General features: G+C 43.6%; 1 protein-coding gene across 5 annotated transcripts in view; it reads left to right on the top strand.

The window, feature by feature from the left end:
- PRKG1 (protein kinase cGMP-dependent 1) overlaps positions 1-19,194 on the top strand; it is a 1,258,994-nt gene that overhangs the window by 1,101,589 nt on the left and 138,211 nt on the right. For all 5 annotated transcript variants that reach the window (XM_045439410.1, XM_045439409.1, XM_045439412.1 and 2 more), the window contains one exon: positions 11,940-12,005. In XM_045439410.1, coding sequence (XP_045295366.1) covers positions 11,940-12,005 — 66 coding nt within the window. The remainder of the gene's footprint in view (positions 1-11,939; positions 12,006-19,194) is intronic.

Raw genomic sequence — 19,194 nt, 5'->3', positions numbered from 1 at the left:
CGGTTGAGCGTCCGACTTCAGCCAGGTCACGATCTCGCGGTCCGTGAGTTCGAGCCCCGCGTCAGGCTCTGGGCTGATGGCTCAGAGCCTGGAGCCTGTTTCCGATTCTGTGTCTCCCTCTCTCTCTGCCCCTCCCCCGTTCATGCTCTGTCTCTCTCTGTCCCAAAAATAAATAAACGTTGAAAAAAAAATTTTTTTAAAAATAAAATCACTGAAGAATATTGTTTAGAAAGCAAGCTCTTGATTCCAATAATGCAAAATAGGAAATATGTGAGAAGCAAGAACCAAAAAGGAAAGAATCTTTTTTATATTTTAACTGTATTTAAAAATTCTAATAATAATGATAATTAATAATAAAATTCTAGATATTATTTTCTTTGAAAGAGCCCAATTAAAATTTCAATTTTATTTTATTTTTTAAGTTTATTTTTATTTACTCTGAGAGATAGAAAGCAAGTGGGGGAGGGGAAGAGAGAGAGAGAGAGAGAGAGAGAGAGAGAATCTCAAGCAGGCTCCACACTGTCAGCACAGAGCCGACACGGGGCTCAAACTCATGAACTGTGAGATCATGACCTGAGCCGAAATCGTCAGACACTTAACCGACTGAGCCACCCAGGTACCCCTAAAATCTCCATTTTAATTTTTAATTATCAAAATATGGTTTTATAAACATGTTATTATATTTTTCTTGACTTCTGATTTTGAGTATCTTATTTCACGTGAACATGTCTAATTTCTATGTGAAAATACATTTCCAATTACAAATCAATACTGCTCACATGAAAATCTCTGCCATGATTTGTCACTGACCTATTCAACTAGTAGATCACAATTACAGGCTTAGCAGATCTTTTTCTGTCTAGAGAAATATCCTTGGATTCAAGATGAATCATCGCAGGAGCATTGAAAACCGTGATAATTAGAATTTTTGAAAAGTGTCCACATTGGTAAAACTAATTACAGAGGAGAACAGAGCACTAATTTCAGCCACCATTTCCTACGTGAAAAATGACACCGAGAATGGGGCACTTTCTCAAGGTCACACGCTGAGTTGGCAGTGGAACAAGAAATAAGAGACACTCTTCCTGACATGTTGCCTTGAATTCTTTATAGGAGAGGATGCACTCCCAGGCTGAAGGCGCTTGGGGTAGAAGTCCTTTGAAATATGTGACCAAGCAACTGAACATTCATTTCCGGCAAGCCTCAGTGGGGTTTACTAGAACCACATTTCTAGCCCTCATTCTAAATACACTCCATTTCTGCTATTTTAAAGTTAGGGAAAATTGGAGCATTATTTTTCAGCTGTGTGGAATGCAGAAAACACACAAAAAAAGACTAGTGGATCTTTTTATTCTTTTTTAAAATTTTTTTAATGTTTATTAATTTTTGAGATAGAGACAGAGCATGAGTGGGGGAGGGGCAGAGACAGAGGGAGACACAGAATCGGAAGCAGGCTCCAGGCTCTGAGCTGTCAGCGCAGAGCCCGATGTGGGGCTCGAAACTCACGAACTGTGAGATCATGACCTGGGACGAAGTCAGACACTCAACCAACTGAGCCATCCAGGCGCCCCTGGATCAGTTTCTTCTTAAAAGTACTTATGACCCGTGAGGCACACTTGGAATAATGGGTCTGTTAATATCTTCTCCTCAAGGACAAACTTTGTGGGGTGCCTGGGTGGCTCAGTCAGTTGAGCGTCCGACTTCGGCTCAGGTCATGATGTCGTGGTCTGTGGGTTCGAGCCCCGCATCGGGCTCTGTGCTGACCGCTCAGAGCCTGGAGCCTGCTTCCGATTCTGTGTCTCCCTCGCTCTCTGCCCCTCCCCCACTCATGCTCTGTCTCTCCCTGTCTCAGAAATAAATAAACATTCAAAAAAATAATAAATAAATAAAGTCCAAACTTTCTGTGGCCAGATGCGTTACAGAATCACATGTGTCACTGTCTGAAAAGTAGCCACAGCCAGTAGATTTATTTTAATCTAGACTGTTAAGAAGTATGGTGCAGAGAAGCAGAAGCAAGGAGTTACGAGGAAAGTGAGTGTCTGATTTGAGTATAGGAACAAACATCTATTGTGTTGTACTCCAGGGTTGACTTTATTGAAAGAGGTTAGTAGAGGAAAATTCTGTCTTCTCTTTTTTTTCCTCTCAAATTAAAACACCTCTAAATCATTCAGAAACAGACCAAATGGGCCCCTAAGAAAACAACGGCAACATAATATCTAAACCTGTCATTCTAAACAACTCATAAAATAATAACAGAATAAACAAGAAGAGTGACCTCTTCCTTCTGTCCAAAAAATACACTCCAGGAAGATGTTCTTTAAATTTGTAAGACTTTGCCAGAGCGTTGACTACTTGAAGCCAGAGTACAGACTAAATACTATTTGTGCTCTAGCAACAACAACAAAAAAAACAGGAATGTCTTCAGCGGTCCTTTCGTACCCTAGCCATAAAGGAATGTATACAGAACTGTCTTTAATGTCCAGATAGACGAGCAAAAGCCATCAAATGCATCAGCATTCAGAAGAATGTATGTGTAGCTTCAAATATGGAATATGGGAACAGTGTGGATGACTGTTGATACTAACTTCAGCCGTGTCACTAAGAAAGAGCAGTATTTCTTCCTCTGCAGTTGCTTCTTCTACTCTTTCACGAATTCCATATATCAGGTTGAACCGTACGACATTGCCAGTAGCTGTGCAAAAATGGCAATTTCATTTGGTGCCGTCTAATAAGTACCCATGTTCATTGTCATTGGAGCATGTCAGGAATGCTAAGTTCACATGCCACCTAAAAGATCCAGTATGCTGTCAATGCGGCCGAAGTCTTATGAAAAACAATGTGAAAATTGAGTTCTCCTAAATCCATCATCTTTTTACTTATCGTGACCTTCCGTGGGTATTGATCCAATGGGAGGTGCATCCTCTCAGGAAGTGAATTAACACAGGGAATAGAAATATCTACCAAGGTCACCAGGAAGAATAAATTTTGGAGTGACTTTATGGATCACGCTTGGAATTGTTCTGCCTACAAAAACATCCTTTTCGAGGTCATGTCATGAGTCCCTACTATTGATATGAAACAGAGACTGTCTTGGGTGGGCTCCAGGAAATGAACCTGCTTCAGACTCCAGCGTCCTGGTGTTGACCGTGAGTTGGTATATGTTCTCGGTACTAGTGATTTTTATGCATGTGTTTTGTCGTTACTCCTGCATTCTGGGTTGGAAGATTCTAAAGGGCCGGGGTCATATTTTCTGTTTAGATAATATGTCTTAATACATCCATGGGTATAGCAACAGCTACTTTAAAAGTGAAAAGGCCATCACTGTTGTAAAATTAGTCATCTAAAGTGATATCCTTGATATTTTATTTCATCAGAGCATAGGAAATGTTGCCTCTAATTGATCTTGTGATTTCCAACTAATTTTTAAGATTTGATGTGTTAGGGTAAAGGGAAAAAAAATGTTCACTTAGTCCATCTCTTTTTAAACAATGGCTTAGAGGGGCACCTGGATGGCTCAGTCAGGAACATCCTTTTTCAGCTCAGGTCATGATCTCTCTCATGGTTTGTGCGTTCAAGCCCTGCCTTGGGCTCGCTGCTGTCAGCACAGAACCCTCTTCGGATCCTCTGTCCTCCTCTCTCTCTGCCCTCTTCCTCCCTTCCTCCCCCCCCCCCCCCCCCGCCAAAATAAATGAACATTTACAAAAATAAAATAAATGTAAAGTAAAAATATATATAAATCCTTAGAGTAGCCCACAGGCACTGATCAATGCGGTCCTGCCTTCCTGTCTGGTTTCTCCTGTGCCCTGACTTCTTTTCCTCAATCCCTGAATGCCAGCCTTCTTGGCTTAACAATACGCCATTTCCGACCTCTGGGATATTGCCTGTGTTACACCTGTTTCCTAGAAAAGACATCTCCTGACTCACCTTGGTAACTCCTCATTCTGGTCTTTGTGTTCAACGTCCTCAGAAAGGGTGTCTGTCCTCTGAATTTCCAAATGAGATCCTCCCTTATTATAGCTTTGCTTGCGGACTCTTTGACTGGCATTTTCAGTTATACGCTTGTGTACTAATTTAACTTCTGTCCCCACTAGACTGCAAGATTCGGGCATGCAAAATGTAACAGCCCTCAGTAAATATTTGTTAAAATCATTATCGACCTGTTAGAATTATATCCACGTAACATGTGAATGCTGAAGAATAAGAAAGTGTTGGAAGGCTATTCGCCAAGGTGTTAGCCTTAGTTATCTCCTGGCAGATGACGTCATGGTTATCTTTCTATTTTTCTCTCACACTTTTCTGTTGTTATTTTAATTATTGTTTCTGTAATCGATAGGCAGACATATTTCTTACGTGGACTTTTTTCCTTTACAAATGCTACTGAAAGACAGTGGACGTTTGCGTGGGCGAGCAGTTAAAGAACGGGAGTCGAGGGAGCTTAGCAGTGCCACGTTCATGTGCACAGCCATGGAGATGACAGTGGGTGTCTTTTAAGGAAACTGTTGTCGCAAATGCAATAGAGGATAGTCTGTATGGTGCTTAGAAAGGGGATAGGTCAGAGAGCAGAGGACTTCCAGCTCTAGACAACAGTGTAGAAACTTTTCTTTTTTGGATGTTTCCTTGGAAAGTTCTCAGGCAAAGAGTTGACACAACCAGATTTAAATTTGAAAATGTGCAACAAAGTGAGAGATAGATGGGAAGTGGGAGAGAGTTGGAGCACAGAGGCCAGTTAAGGGGCCAGATCAGCACTCCTGGTAGGAATGGTGATGGCCCAAATAGAGGAGTAGCTCTAGAAGCGACAGGAGGGATAGGTAAAGAGAGAAGGCAGAGAGAAAGAGAGAGAGAGAGCCAGTATGACCAAAGCTATGCAGTGATGGAAAGAGAGAAGAATGAATTTAATCTTCTGAGACCGGGTGAATTTAAGAATGGTCATGTCATTGACTCAAATGGTGATGCCATAGGGAACCCAAAGAACCCAGTGGTTGAGGTTAAGAGAAAATGTGTGGGGTCTGAATTAGAGGGGGCAATGGAGCTTCAAGAGCGAGTTGTCCAGGAGGAGAGGGGTAAAGGTTAAACTCAAGTCTTGGGAGTCAAAATAAAACCAAAAGTTGATACCGTAAGATGATGTGACATTTCCCCAGTGAGAGAAGTCAGCACAACACAACAGAAGGCCAGAAACAGAATTTTGGAGGAATCCCTATATGTTAGTGACCTGAGGTCAAGGATTCAGGAAAATAACTGGACGAGGTGGTGTCAGAAAGAATTCGGAGAGTGATTGATTACAGCAACGGAGGGAGGAAGCGTGTAGAGAGAAAGTGTAACGGGTCACATGCTTCTCATGTCCCAGAGGACCTTCAGGTGATGCTATGACGCCGGAAGCTAAAATTGATTGGCTGCTGACTCTGTGCCAACCTTGGTTACAAGACGTGCACTTATTTGCCATGTATTGATTCGCTTCACAGAGTGTGGGAGGTGTAAATCGTGCTGGAATAACTTCGTGACTAAATAGGAAGCAGAGTCAGTGAGTAGCTGGATACAGCTTTTTGGGCAAGACCACTTCTCTGCTCTGGGACCAAACTTTCAAAGTTGAACGCCCGGTTGAATTTGCTATGAATCCCACAAGTCCAGTTCACTAACTCAGAGTGCACCTTTATTTTACGTGGCTGCTTCCCGTTTGTCATCCTGCCGGCAGTGAGTTCGCGTGCCTTCAGTTTTGAGCTGAAAAGGTTGATTTTGTCCAGCGTGAGGCACACAGACTGGGGAGGCTCAGCGGCTGCCCTGGATGGAGAATGGGAGCCGTGGGCTGCCGTGAGCTCACAAGCCCTTGGAGTGGTGTCCGTTTCCAGAGCCTGGCTCTGCGGGAATGCCTGGGCTCTGTTGCCAGGAGTCACATTGCCCCGGCTTGAAAAGGAAGAGCCCCTACTGGGCCAGTGCCTTTGCGTGAGCCGTGCCCTGCTTTGGCCTCGGACGCTCTGTGTTTGTTCCCCTGGGCCATCGATGCACGATAGAGCTCTCCGGCAGACATGAGGCATAAGAAACTCGCTTCGGAACGAGACGAGTCCACGTAAACCCTTGCTATGGATTATTCCGATACTGACAGTGACTCCACTTTGGGATACAGTGATGATGAAGACTCCGGTGACGAAGTGCAAAGAGTATCCGAGTCAGTGCACAGAAAAACTGGGTTTGCAAATATGTTGGATGTTTTTCATGCTCTGTGATGTCACGGAAAGGAATTTCTAACTCCTCCAAGAATGCTTAAAAAAGAGAACGCTACTTACTAAACCGCATAGCTTTGCCTGTAATTTCTCATTAATGCGTAGCAAGTTTGTGAAATAGCCATTAACCTCCCACCGGTAGCGACTTCTCCAGTTGTACATGTTTATTAAATGCCACGCTGAAATCAACTAACACGCAGGGACAGAAATGGATGAGTGTGAGGTTTGATCTTCAGAGACAACGTGCATGTTAGACCTGGACCCTTAGGTGGACACGTGTGCATTTATTTACTATAAAGAAGCTGCTGAGGGTTCAGAGGCAGTCTGGTGGATGTTTTTTAAATATGTATTTTGTATGTTAACATATTCCAGTTATGAGTTATCTTGTGGTCGGTGTCAGTGAGACTTTAAAAATCTCATGTCTTCTTCTGCTAGGATTTATCAAATACCGTGATCGGACAAAAAAGCAAAAATGAAGGAAAACTCAGTTTTTAAAAATCTTTCTCGCATCTAAACCAGTATTACGTGAAGCCCCTGCAAACGTGGCGGGTGTTCTGTGCAAAACCACTATCCTAACAGTTGTGTGTGGATAGAGATAAGTTTAGTAACCACAAAGAGCTCTCAGGACCTCCGCGTCATAGGAGTATGTAATATTTCATATCTCGATGCAAATATGTGCTTAGACCTACAAAGGAAATTAGCAGACACAGTAAGCCACAGTATTGTCTGCTTATGTGAGTAATATTCTCTCGTTAGAAGTCCGTACCATCCCTGCTGAAATAAGAGATTAACCTATGTCGATACTCGATCAGATAGAATTTTGCCTCTCCCAGAAGCAGGCTCTGTAGGTACTCAGAGACAGCATTTCTGGACACCTGCGTCAGCAGGCACAACAACATTAAGCACCCAAATAGTAGAGATACAGTGACAGCATAGTGGCAATATGAGTTCGGCATTGAATGAACTCGGCATTCAATAATTTCCTATTGTAATGTAACGTTATTATAAAGCGACATATTAGGGCTAGAACATAGCCATGGATGGGAGGAACTCTAACCATATGAGAAACAGAATGGCTTATTGCATCAGCTTTGCAATTGAGCACCCATAAACCTATTAATGCTGTTTTTATTAACAACTGAATATATTTTTTATGATGACAGACGGACCGTCTGACTACTTCATGCTAAGTTATTTTGCGCCAGAATGCACTGAGAATTGTCGAATGGAAATCTGGTAGCAGAGTATATACACGGTGGACTTTTGTGGAAAGACGTGAGCCCTCGAGCCAGCCAGATCTGTGTTCAGATTCCACATCACTGGCTGTGTTTGACTTGGGGCGTGTGACCCAACCTCTGTCCTCCCGTGTAAATCTGAGATTCTATACCTACCCTCTGCTCTATCCATTAAATGAGATTTGTGTGAATTGACTAAAATGGTTCCTGTTGTATACTAGATAATAAGTAGCAAATGTTATAATCTTATATTTAATATATTGTTTTTCCCCATATTACACCACTTCTCTGTTTTGATATATGTCACTTTACTAGGCACTAAGCTTGATTGTAGGGCATAACTTCCAGATTTTTCCTTTTTAAAATACTTCCAATTTCTACTGATCGTTTCTTCTGATAATTACTTTTCCTCATGTATATTTAATTTAATTTTTTAATATTTTTAGTTAGGGGCGCCTGGGTGGCTCAGTCGGTTAGGCGTCCGACTTCAGCTCAGGTCACGATCTCACGGTCCGTGAGTTCGAGCCCCGCGTCGGGCTCTGGGCTGATGATGGCCCAGAGCCTGGAGCCTGCTTCCGATTCTGTGTCTCCCTCTCTCTCTGCCCCTCCCCCGTTCATGCTCTGCCTCTCTCGGTCTCAAAAATAAATAAACGTTAATAAAAAAAATTTTTTTTAATATTTTTAGTTATTTTTGAGAGAGAGAGAGAGAGAGAGAGAGAGAGGGCAAGTTGGGGAGGGGCAGAGAGAGAGGGAGACACAGAATCCAAAGCAGGCTCCAGGCTCTAAGCTGTCAGCACAGAGCCCAATGCAGGACTCGAACTCACGAACCGTGATACCATGACCTGAGCCAAAGTTGGACACTTACCTAAATGAGTCACCCAAGTGCCTCATTCTTATCAATATTTTTAAATGTCTATGTGTTTTCTCTTGTTGCAAGAAAATTACATTCATTTTAAAAAGTATGTCCAATTTAGGCCAGAAAACATAATAACATCTTCAAATATTGGAAGTTTGTGATGAAATCATTTTAAAATTAATATGTGTAGAGAATACTTTCAAAAGAAAGCATTATTTTGTATATGTTCTATTTTAAGGACTTTGTGAGCAATTTCTAAATTGTCAAGATGGTAATATATTTTAGGAAAATTCAGATTTCATATGTTTTCTACAAAGCTATGATAGGAGTTCTGTTCTTTGGTTTTTTTAGACTAGCAGCAAGGTATAGCAACATACCATCATGAGCAGTCTCCTAAGAAATAAGTTATTCGCTTGACAAATGAAAGACCTAATGGTGTATTAGTGAGGTTTTCTGCCCATGGCATCCACTTCACTGAAAATTCCTGCTCAGAAAGCGATGATGGAGTTGAAAATATATTGTCTGCTCCCTCGGAGCCAAAAGAAAATCTGCGCTCTGTTGAGTAGGAGTGTTTCGTAAAATGCCGGACAGCGCGGCCGCACAGGAGGTGAGAAGAATCAAGATAAATGGAAGAACACGCTGCTGTCCACCGGCTGGGCATCAGGATATATGTCCCTTTATCACATTGAAGACCCGGCAGTGAGGGGGCAGGCTTACCGTTCCCACCGTTCCCACACTTGAGGCTTTCGCATAGTTTGTAGCTTGTCTCCTGAAACGAGGACAGTGCGAGTCCAAAGCGTGTTCTGTGCTGTCCTGCCCGTGGGCTCCAGGCTGTGCCATCTTGTACTACATACCTTCTACGCACCTCCCACATGGCCAGCATTCTGGGTAAAACAGGGAGGAAAACCAGCCAGGGAACTGCCCTCCTATGGTTTAGAGGGAGGGGGATAAAATCATCAACCCAGTGACCAGACCACACAAATAAATGTGTAAGTTGCAGACTGACAGGTGCTTGGGTGGAGAGGTACAGAGGGCCCTGAGCACAGGTGAACAGGGAGCCTGGGCTGGTTGCTTCTACTTCACTGATGCAGGGATGCGTGGACTGAGATCTAAAGGGTCAGCAGGGGTGAACTAGTCAAGGAGTTGGGGAAGCACCTCCCAGGCCAGGAGGGCAAGTGAGGGAGTCCTCACCGGAGGCACATGAAGCATTCAGCAGATAGCAAACGTGGCCGCTTTGGCTGCAGGGTGGGGATGTGAGGGAGACGCTGGTAGAATCCTATTGGGAGCTGTCTAGACCCTAATAAAAGTTGTACAGTCAGAAGAGAGCTTGGTATGACACGTGGATAAAAAATATACAATCATCAGGGTGCCTGGGTGGCTCAGTCGGTTAAGCATCTGACTTCAGCTCAGGTCATGATCTCATGGTTCGTGCGTTCGAGCCCCGCGTCGGGCTCTGGGCTGATGGCTCAGAGCCTGGATCCTGCTTCAGATTCCGTGTCTCCCTTTCTCTCTGCTCCTCCCCCACTCACACTCTGTCTCTCAAAAATAAATAAATGTAAAAAAAATTTTTTTTTAATTTTTTTTTCAACGTTTATTTATTTCTGGGACAGAGAGAGACAGAGCGTGAACGGGGGAGGGGCAGAGAGAGAGGGAGACACAGAATCGGAAACAGGCTCCAGGCTCTGAGCCATCAGCCCAGAGCCCGACGCGGGGCTCGACCTCACGGACCGCGAGATCGTGACCTGGCTGAAGTCGGACGCTCAACCGACTGCGCCACCGAGGCACCCCTAAAAAAATTTTTTTAAATACACATTCATCAATAGCTTCTTTTCTTTAATAGCAATAACCAATGAGAAACAGAAATAGAAACGTTGCTTTCATAAGAGAAAGCATTGATATAAAACACCCCAGAATTTTTTTTTAAAAATATCCAGATCTAGCAAAAAATATTAAGAAATCTTACTTAAAGATCTAAGAACACCTCTCCACACAAGAAGAGTGTTATGTCATGCATCGTATGGGAAATTTGTATAATTAAAAGTCCTTCTTCTGAAATCAATGTATAAATGTAATACAGCTCTACCAGAAGGCCAACGTGGGTTCCCTTAGAAGTGGAAAAATGATTTTAAAGTCTCTGTGAAGTATGAATGCTTAACAGTATCCTCAAGATAGTTCTTTTCTTTCTTTTTTAATGTTTATTTCTGAAGGAAAGAGAGAGAGGAGAGAGAGAGAATCCCAAGCAGGCTCTGCACCATCAGCCCAGAGCCCGACTCAGGGCTTGATCCCGTGATCCTGGGATCATGACCTGAGTCGAAATCAAGAGTCGGATGCTTAAGCAACTGAGCCACTCAGGTGCCCCAAGATATTTCTGAAAAATAATTTTAGTAAGGGGGAACTTGTTTACCAAATACTTAGTACTGATGGTTTTTGTAAAGCAACCGTAATTTTAATAGCATGGTGTAGCAACAGTGGAAGACAAAAGATCAGTGGAAAATTTACTGAGTTCAGACCTGTCTGTGAGAATGTAGTGTATTTTGAAAAAATAAAAATTCAGCGAGAGCATCTTTGTTTCCAAGACTTGAAAAGCCTATTATTAGAGACTTATGATGTTTGGATTATGATTTTTAGAATGTATTATGAACACTATGTTATTTCTGCGTATGTTCTCTTTAGTGTATTTCAAACTTGTATTTATCATTAATTATATTAACTTAGAAATTTTACTTTTCCAGGAAAAGGAGTACATTTTCAAGTGTAACTTAATGTTTCCATGCAGTAATGCTATGAAATTTTTAGTAGCTCAGAATGAAATGTGAATGTTAATTTACAAAATCTTAGACCTCTGGGTAAGATGAGAAATACAAGAACAAATTTTTAAAGGTTTAAGAGGTTGGTAGATATGCCTGAAGTGACAAATTGGATGCTTGCAAAGAAACCGTGTTTGTGTATGTGTGTATGTATGTGTGTGTGTGTGTGTGTGTGTGTGTGTGTATATATAATGTATATATATAATGTATATATATAATGTATATATGTGTGTGTGTGTATATATATATATATATATATATTTCAATCAGAGTGATTAAAATTTGTCAAATACTCTTCTGGTATAGATGAATAACTGTGTATTATAAGTTGTCAAAAGGTTAGCCACATAAAAACAGGGTCTCTAAGGTGATAGTTAAAACAGATCCGTTGTTCCCAAGGTTATAGTAATAAATTCATACACAAACGGATTAGATACTCAATGCTCAGAAATATATCTGCCCCCCTCTAAAAATTCAAATTACCCTGTCCATTACCGTCCTTGTCACGATCCAGTTAATCCTTCATTCCCCAAAGAGCACAGGCAATGATGATGTAAAATTTACTTCACTTCTAGAAATGAAACTTTAAGACTGAAAATTCTAACTCCTGGATTATTAACTATAGGATTTGTGGGATCGATGGTAAAAGTAAGGTGGTTCCTCAGGACAAGTAAATTTCAAACATGAACAAAGCTTAACCCTAGGGGTGGATAAATCTGAGAGGTACACGTAATTTACCTTGTTTCCTGAAATTAATCACAGTGAACCCTTCTGTTTGATAGGAAAAGTGATTTTACTTTAATCTCTGTCTCTCTTTTTTACATAGGGAGGATGTGAGGACAGCCAACGTAATCGCTGCGGAGGCTGTGACCTGCCTGGTCATCGACAGAGAGTGAGTACATTGCTTTATTATGCGTCCTGCACGCACCTGTCAGTGGCGTACCTCAGTTCTTCGAAGTACACATCGTTTTATGGAGTTATTAACACTTGTTTTATGTCGCTTCATTTTCAAATGAGTTTTATATTTGATGCTCATTCCCTGTTTTTCTTGGAATGGGAAGGAATTCTCACTCCCTGTTGTCCCTTCTGCCCTTGAGATCTTTCGCCGGGTGCGTAACCATTAGGAGCCTCACTGCAGTTAGCCGGTTTATACACGGGCGATGATGATGCACTGTTCACAGAGATGTGAGGATTAAGGGGGGCGCGTGAGGAAAGCGTGGGTCCCAGTGTTGTTTCTGTTTGTTTGGTTTTTTGTTTTCTTTACTTTGGACAATCTTAACAATGCTAGCTATTGGTATAAATGTTCATAGTACTGATAATCATTATCACTATTATAGAATGTACAGTGTTACTCGTATCATTATTAAGACATGGACCGTTCCTCCAGCCTGCTTTACTTGTCTCTGCGCTCCCACCCCCAGACTTCTATAGAAGTATTTAAGGAAGATGCCTTTGGAGAAAACGTCATTTTAGACAGAGGTATATATTTGGGGTTATTAAAAGTGTGTTGGGTGATGCCTGCCCCTGTTCCTTCTCTGCATTCTGGCCTTGCTAGTCTCATGGCCCGAGGGCTTTTTCGGTTAACTACAAGGATCGGATCGCGGACTCTCCAAGGGCCTGGGGGTGCACCGTCTGCAGGCAATCCTCCAGGCTCTTTCTCACCGCCTTTCTGTGGATAAGTCGATCAGAAAAGCCAAGTGCCTGGCCCAAGGGAAAGCACTGTAAAGCACCCCGTTAGTAGCCGTGGGGCTGGAAGAGGCTGTGTCAGTGGGGCATGCCACTGGGGGCCAGATGTGAGCAGTCCGGAACGATGGAGTTGAATGTTGAGCTCCGTGACTGCTCTAGGGGAAGAGGGCTCCCGCTCGATCCCCACATCTCAGTTCTGGAGACCCCTCGGCCCTGGGTCTCTAGAACCAGAGCGGCAACACAGCCGCAGAACGACATCTGACACCGATGCTCTTTATCTGGTTCCCAGGAACAACATTACCTGGTCATCCTTTGCTTCGTTTGCCTCTCACCTTACTGAGGATCTACCGAGAACAAGGCCTTGTGTTTGGTGCTGTGAGAAGAGTCCAAGGGGCAGCACAGATGCCGGTTTGGGGGGCTCGCTTCTACTAGAGAAGATGTAGCCTCCGCACAAGGCAGAAAATAGGAAGGGTCCAGAGCACGCGCTTGCGCTGTGATTAGGCGGGTCTGGAAAGCACAGGAGAGGCAAGATGAGCAGAGTGAACCACACAGCGACCCTCGCGAGGGAGCAGGGAACCGTGGCAGCATGCCAGCGTGGGGCTGGGTGAGGGCGGCCGGAGGAAGTGCTGCGACAGGTGCTTCATGCACACACTGGGGCCGGTTCACCAAGAACACGCTTTGCTGGGGTGAGGGTACCTGATGGTTTTAGGCAACCAAATAGTGTCCATTACTGTATCACTGTATTTGGTAGAATGATCCCAGAAGGCTCTGTAAAATGTGTTACGGGTGAAGTAGGAGCGGGGATATCTGGTTAGTATCTGTCAGCCCAAGTGGTGGTCATGAGACCGGCTGGAGGAGAGATGCATTAGAATGAAAAGGTAAAACCAAAGGGCTTACTCCTTGACCGAAAGGAAAGGGCAAGGAAGAAACTAGGGGTGTAGTCAGGATTGAGAGATGATCTAGAAGATGTACAGAAGAGTCGGTTTGGGAGGCACAGTGGTTTTCCGTCAAAAACGTAATGAACTCGACGTACCAATGGGACACTCAAGAACAGATGCTCTGCAGGAGATAGAAAAGGTGGGACAAGAACTCTTGTCGGAGTTAACTTAAAATTAACTTCAGGGGCGCCTGGGTGGCGCAGTCGGTTAAGCGTCCGACTTCAGCCAGGTCACGATCTCGCGGTCCGTGAGTTCGAGCCCCGCGTCGGGCTCTGGGCTGATGCCTCAGAGCCTGGAGCCTGTTTCCGATTCTGTGTCTCCCTCTCTCTCTGCCCCTCCCCCGTTCATGCTCTGTCTCTCTCTGTCCCAAAAATAAATAAACGTTGAAAAAAAAAAAAAAATTAACTTCAAAGTTGCTTACCTAGAGTTAGCAGCTGAAGCCATGGGACTGGACGGAATTGTGTCAAAGAATAAAGACAAAAGGACCAAGGTTAAAATTTGGGGAAATTGTTACATTGAAGGAAGAGGCAGGAGAAGACACACCAGTGAATAGAACTGAGGTGTCAGCTCTCAGAGCAGGTACGTAAAACCTCAGAATCCAAGAGAAGATCCAAGAGAGGAAGGACAGTCGGCAGTGTCCAATCCAGGTGGAATCCAAGAGGCAGACAGAGAAAAGGCCAATGGTTCAGGAGCCTGGGAGAAAAAAGCTTCAGTCAAGTGGTGAGAATGGAGTCCAGGTTGCAGAGAGCAAGTGGGTGCTGAGGAAGTTAGATCACCCAGACTAAGGGTTCTTTCTTTCAAAAACTTGGTGAAACGGATGGAGGGAGGGAAGGAAGGAAGGACGGAAGGAAAGAAAAGAGGGAAGGAGGGAGGGAAGGGAAAGGAAGGGGGAACATGAGGCATTGGCGGGTCTTGGAGAGCATCCTTGTGATGAGTACATACGTGCATCCAGGAAAATGGAGGAAATGAAATACTAAAGGGACCGTTTGATGGAAATGGGGCCACGGGGGAGGAAATTGTGGGCAAACCAGGAAAGAAGACTTGGAGAATGTGTGCTTTTCTTTTCTTCTATTTTCTAAGAGGAGAAGTAGAAAATTTGTAGAGATTTAGATAAGGAAAGCTAGGGGAGCTCAATATGGTCTTGACCTTGTCTCTAGAACATAGAGCAAGAGGAGCATCTGGCTGGCTCAGTTGGAAAAGCATCTGATTCTTGATCTCAGGGTCATGAGTTCGAGCCCCACACGGGACGTAAAGATGACTTAGAGATAAAATGTTGAACAAAATAAAGTATAAAGCGAGAAAATATGGCCAGGGAAGGAGTGGGGTGGGGCTGAGGATGTGCCAGGTGACTAGGGTATCCCATCAGTTTATATCCCTACAGCCCTTTATAATTTGGGAATTGTCACATGCATGGCATCCCAGCTGGAAGGTGGGCAGGATGGTCAACAGGAGAGGAAATGGAAGCCCATAGAAGTTTAATAACTTGATAAGATTTCCTGGTAAATGATAAAGCCCAGAGACATCAGAGAAACAAAGTAGATGGGATTTTGTGGGCCATCTGGTCCTGCTTCTTCAATTTAGTTAACTGTGGGCCGGAGGAGTGAAGGAGCATCGCGTAGCATCGTGCACATACTGCGGCCCTCGTCCGAATTTTCTCTTTTTCTCAAACGTGGTCTTATACACGCTTTGCGCCGGGCACGGCGCATGGGCTTTGTCAAAACAGAATTCACTAGTTGGATCGTGCCTGCATCACGTTTGGGCCGTTGCCTCATACTTAATAGGGACAGTTACTTAAATTCTAAGCCTCAGTTTCCCTACCTGCAAAATAAGCTCACATTACCGAAATGTGAGCTTGGTGGGAAGGTCGGTTTATGGTCCACGCAGGTCCACGCACAGCATAGGATGTGGAGTAAGCGTTCAGTAAACACGTTCTCCTTTTCTTGCAGAAGGCACAGGAGCCCCTCTGATTTGGCAATTTTTCCATCTAATTGGCAGAAGTGTATCCTCAGGAACACACACTGAGAGGACACCTCGAGAGAGGTCTTCCAACAGAAACCTAGAGAAGGGAGCCTGCTCGTAGAACTCACCACACGCGTTTCTGCACTCTTAGAAGGGAAGTTGCTCTTCCCACCAAATGTCAGATTCACAGCTTGAAAAACAACCAAACTGTAACTGAAGCCTCCTGTCAGGAGCCTGCTGCTGGCACCTAATTTATGGCCAATTAGGGGAGCACCCGGGCTTCATCCCATGCAAACAGATGGCAGACATTAGACCTGTCAACCAAAGGAGCTTCTGTCACAAATTTACAAGCGCGGTACCCCATTACAGAAGCCCGTGATGATGCTTTATCCTTCCAGAGGGAAGGCAAAAGCACACTATTGTAACTAATCATGCATGGCAGAATTTCTCTTAAAAAAAAAAAAAAAAACAAAACGCTCCTTGACGAACTAGAAAATGATACACCGATACCTGGTGGTCCCACGAATCTGCTGATTCGTGTCTTGTAGCCTCATCCTGATCTTTGTAACTGTCTGCAGTGATTCCAGAAGTTGCAAATTGACTGCAGAGGGATATTTGTCTAACAGGCCAGTCTGTTTCCATTAACACAATTTTCGAATATTTAAAAAATGATTAGGTGTCTTTAGCATCTCTTTTTTCAGAATCCGTGAAAATAAGTACGTTAGAATGTTTCGTAATCAGTTAGGCAGTACCCTACTACTTTACTGACACGAGTTGTTGATGAGGCCAGAAATTCAAGAAAGACTGTAGTTTTACATGTTGAGATCATTGTTAAAAATGGTAGCATAACTACTCGTATTAAAGAGTTTTATATTTTTCCCCAGGAAATTAAGGTCTAAGTAAGTCCTGACTCTATCCCTGATTTAGTGTGTAATTTCCAAGACATAGGCAAACTGGTTATGAAAATTGAAATGTTTTCATATTGGTTAGGAAAGAGCAGTGGTCTGAGCTCCCTGCGTGTCTCTTCTAACCCTCTACTGCCCTGATTCCCCCACCCAGGACTCTCCCAATCTCTCCTCAATCCAACAACTAAAAGCTAACTTCTGGCAGGCCCCAGGACTAGTATCCATTCTGATTGGTCAATTCTTGTATCACACTGTTAATTATTTTGACTAGAACCCTGGTAATCTCAAGCTAAAATAACACCTCATCACCATGGCTTTTCAGACTTTGGTTTTTACCGTATCCGTGGCTTAAACAAAATCAATTAGAAAGAAAGCAACAACTTTTCTGGCTCCGTGGGGGTGAAGCTTTCAGAGTACCCAAAAGTCTTCCCTCTCTCCCTCTAAATCATTCCAGGTGATGCCTAAGCGCCCCACCCCCACCCCCGCCACATGGGAGTCTAGGCATCACTAAAATAATTTGCAAACCGTTATGTGCTAACCTTTTCATCACTGACACTTGGGATATTTGATCTCACTTTGGGGGCTGTAGTGGCTTGACACAGGACTCAGGTATCAGTGAGACAGAGCTGGGGATGGAGACCAAGAACTACTAGCCTAGAGGAAGACAAGCATGCTGTGTATAAAAATAATGAGATTGGGAGGGAGTCTCAAATATCAGATTACAGGACATTGCAAATGGCAGTCAGTCTCAGAAACGGAGAGATCTCTGTGGATCAGGGAAGCAAGGATGAGTGTGGTTGAGGTTTTTCACCTCCTAGAATTCATGTTGCCTCCTGTGTAAGAGGCGTTATCTCTGCCATATATTTAAAAGAGGAACAAGACTCGAGCTGCTAGACTGGTGCTTAGGAAGCAACTCGTAAGTCTAAGGATGGTCCCAGGGCGCATTAAAAACGGGGAAGCAAACAGCTTCCCAGGAAAGACTGGACCATGAGAAAAAGTCACCGGAACAGGTAAACTGAATGCTGTTTCTCAATACCCATGCAGGGCCTTAGGTATTAAAAATGGGGTTAGAACTAGACTATAGGAAATGTTATGTGTATTCATTAAGAAAAATAACAGTTAATACCTGCGTCCTGTGTCAGATACCCGGACTCTGGACATCCACAAGACACAAATTCAACCATAGGTCTGAAAACTCATTATATAGAGTCAGCTCAGTTAGGGACAAATCTGGGCCTATGTGACAGGATGTTCTTTGTTCCTCTGCCAGTGCCAGTAGCAAAATCTCCATCTTCCAGCCACCCTGCCCTCCACCTCTAGTTCTTTCTAGTACTGGTTTCCAGCTCTTTAGCCACACCGACATCAGTCTCTAGAGACCTTGCTTCTGACCTGGTCTCTGCCCTGATTTCTCCCCAGCCTTCTTGCCTCCAGTGGATCGGTGCCTTCCTCCACTTGTCTTTGTTGGGGCTTTTCAGGTGTTCAACTCCACGTTCAAAGAAGAATAAACAGAAACACTAAACCCACTTCATCCGTGCCCTGGGCTAGGTATATCAGTGAGTCAGCCAGACAGGAGCCAGGAAGCCTCCTGTATGAGGACTCAGAATGTCAGAGGAGATGGAAACATACAGAGAAATATCACATTTATCCAGCTTCTCTCAGGGGGGGTGCTCGATGTGTTTCTGGTAAGCAACTCGTGTTGGGGCTGAGCTCAAGGAGGAGCAGATGCTCGCTAAACTGCCCAACAAAAATGGCGGGGGGTATTAACAGCACAAGTTTTATTTTCTGAGTATGAGGCCAGAGCTGTATGACTTAAACCAGAGGTTGGAAAACTTTGTCTAAAAAGGGCCAGCTAGTAAATATTAATGCTTTGTGGACCCATTGTTCTTGGTTGCAGCTCCCCAGCTCTGCTGTAATGCAAAATGAGCCAAAGGCAGCACATAAATGGAAGAGCATGGCTGTGTTCCAGTTGGCTTTGTTTATGGATACTGAAATTTGAATTTCATATTCTTTTCAGGTGTTAAGCAGTACTCATCTTTTGAGATTTTTTTTTTGTATTTCCACCATTTAAAAATGTCAAAATCATGCTTAGCTAATGGCCATGTGAGGAAAACAAGGGGCTGAATTTGCCCTGCGAGGCATAGTGTTGCCAACCCCTGACTTAAATGATGTCAGAGGATTGAGGGGTGTCCCCAGTAGTCCTGTTCTGATTTCCCTCCATGCTGTGCTCAGCCGTCTTTTTTTTTTAATGTTTATTTATTTATTATTTTAGAGAGAGAGAGAGAGAGGGAGGGGAGGGGCATAGAGAGAAAGGGAATCTCAAGCAGTCTCAGCACTGACAGTCCAGCTTGAACTCACGAACCATAAGATCGTGACTGGAACTGAAATCAAGAGTCAGACGCTTAACCAACTGAGCCACCCAGGTGCCATTAAGCTTTCTTTGTTTTTGATCCTCGGTCATCTTGTTCCAACTCCTGCATTCTCTAGGACTTCACGTTAGGCTTGCATTAATTTGAGTAACGCCTAATTAGAAATTAAGATGATTCTTTGCAAGTTATTTGCATTTTGGCGACATACCCCAAAGATGGAGAAATCT

The sequence above is a fragment of the Leopardus geoffroyi genome, chromosome D2 (genome assembly GCF_018350155.1).
Source record: "Leopardus geoffroyi isolate Oge1 chromosome D2, O.geoffroyi_Oge1_pat1.0, whole genome shotgun sequence".
Classification (NCBI taxonomy): Eukaryota; Metazoa; Chordata; class Mammalia; order Carnivora; family Felidae; genus Leopardus; species Leopardus geoffroyi.
Note: the sequence above shows the minus strand (reverse complement) of the source record. Positions and strands in the feature narration are given on the sequence as shown.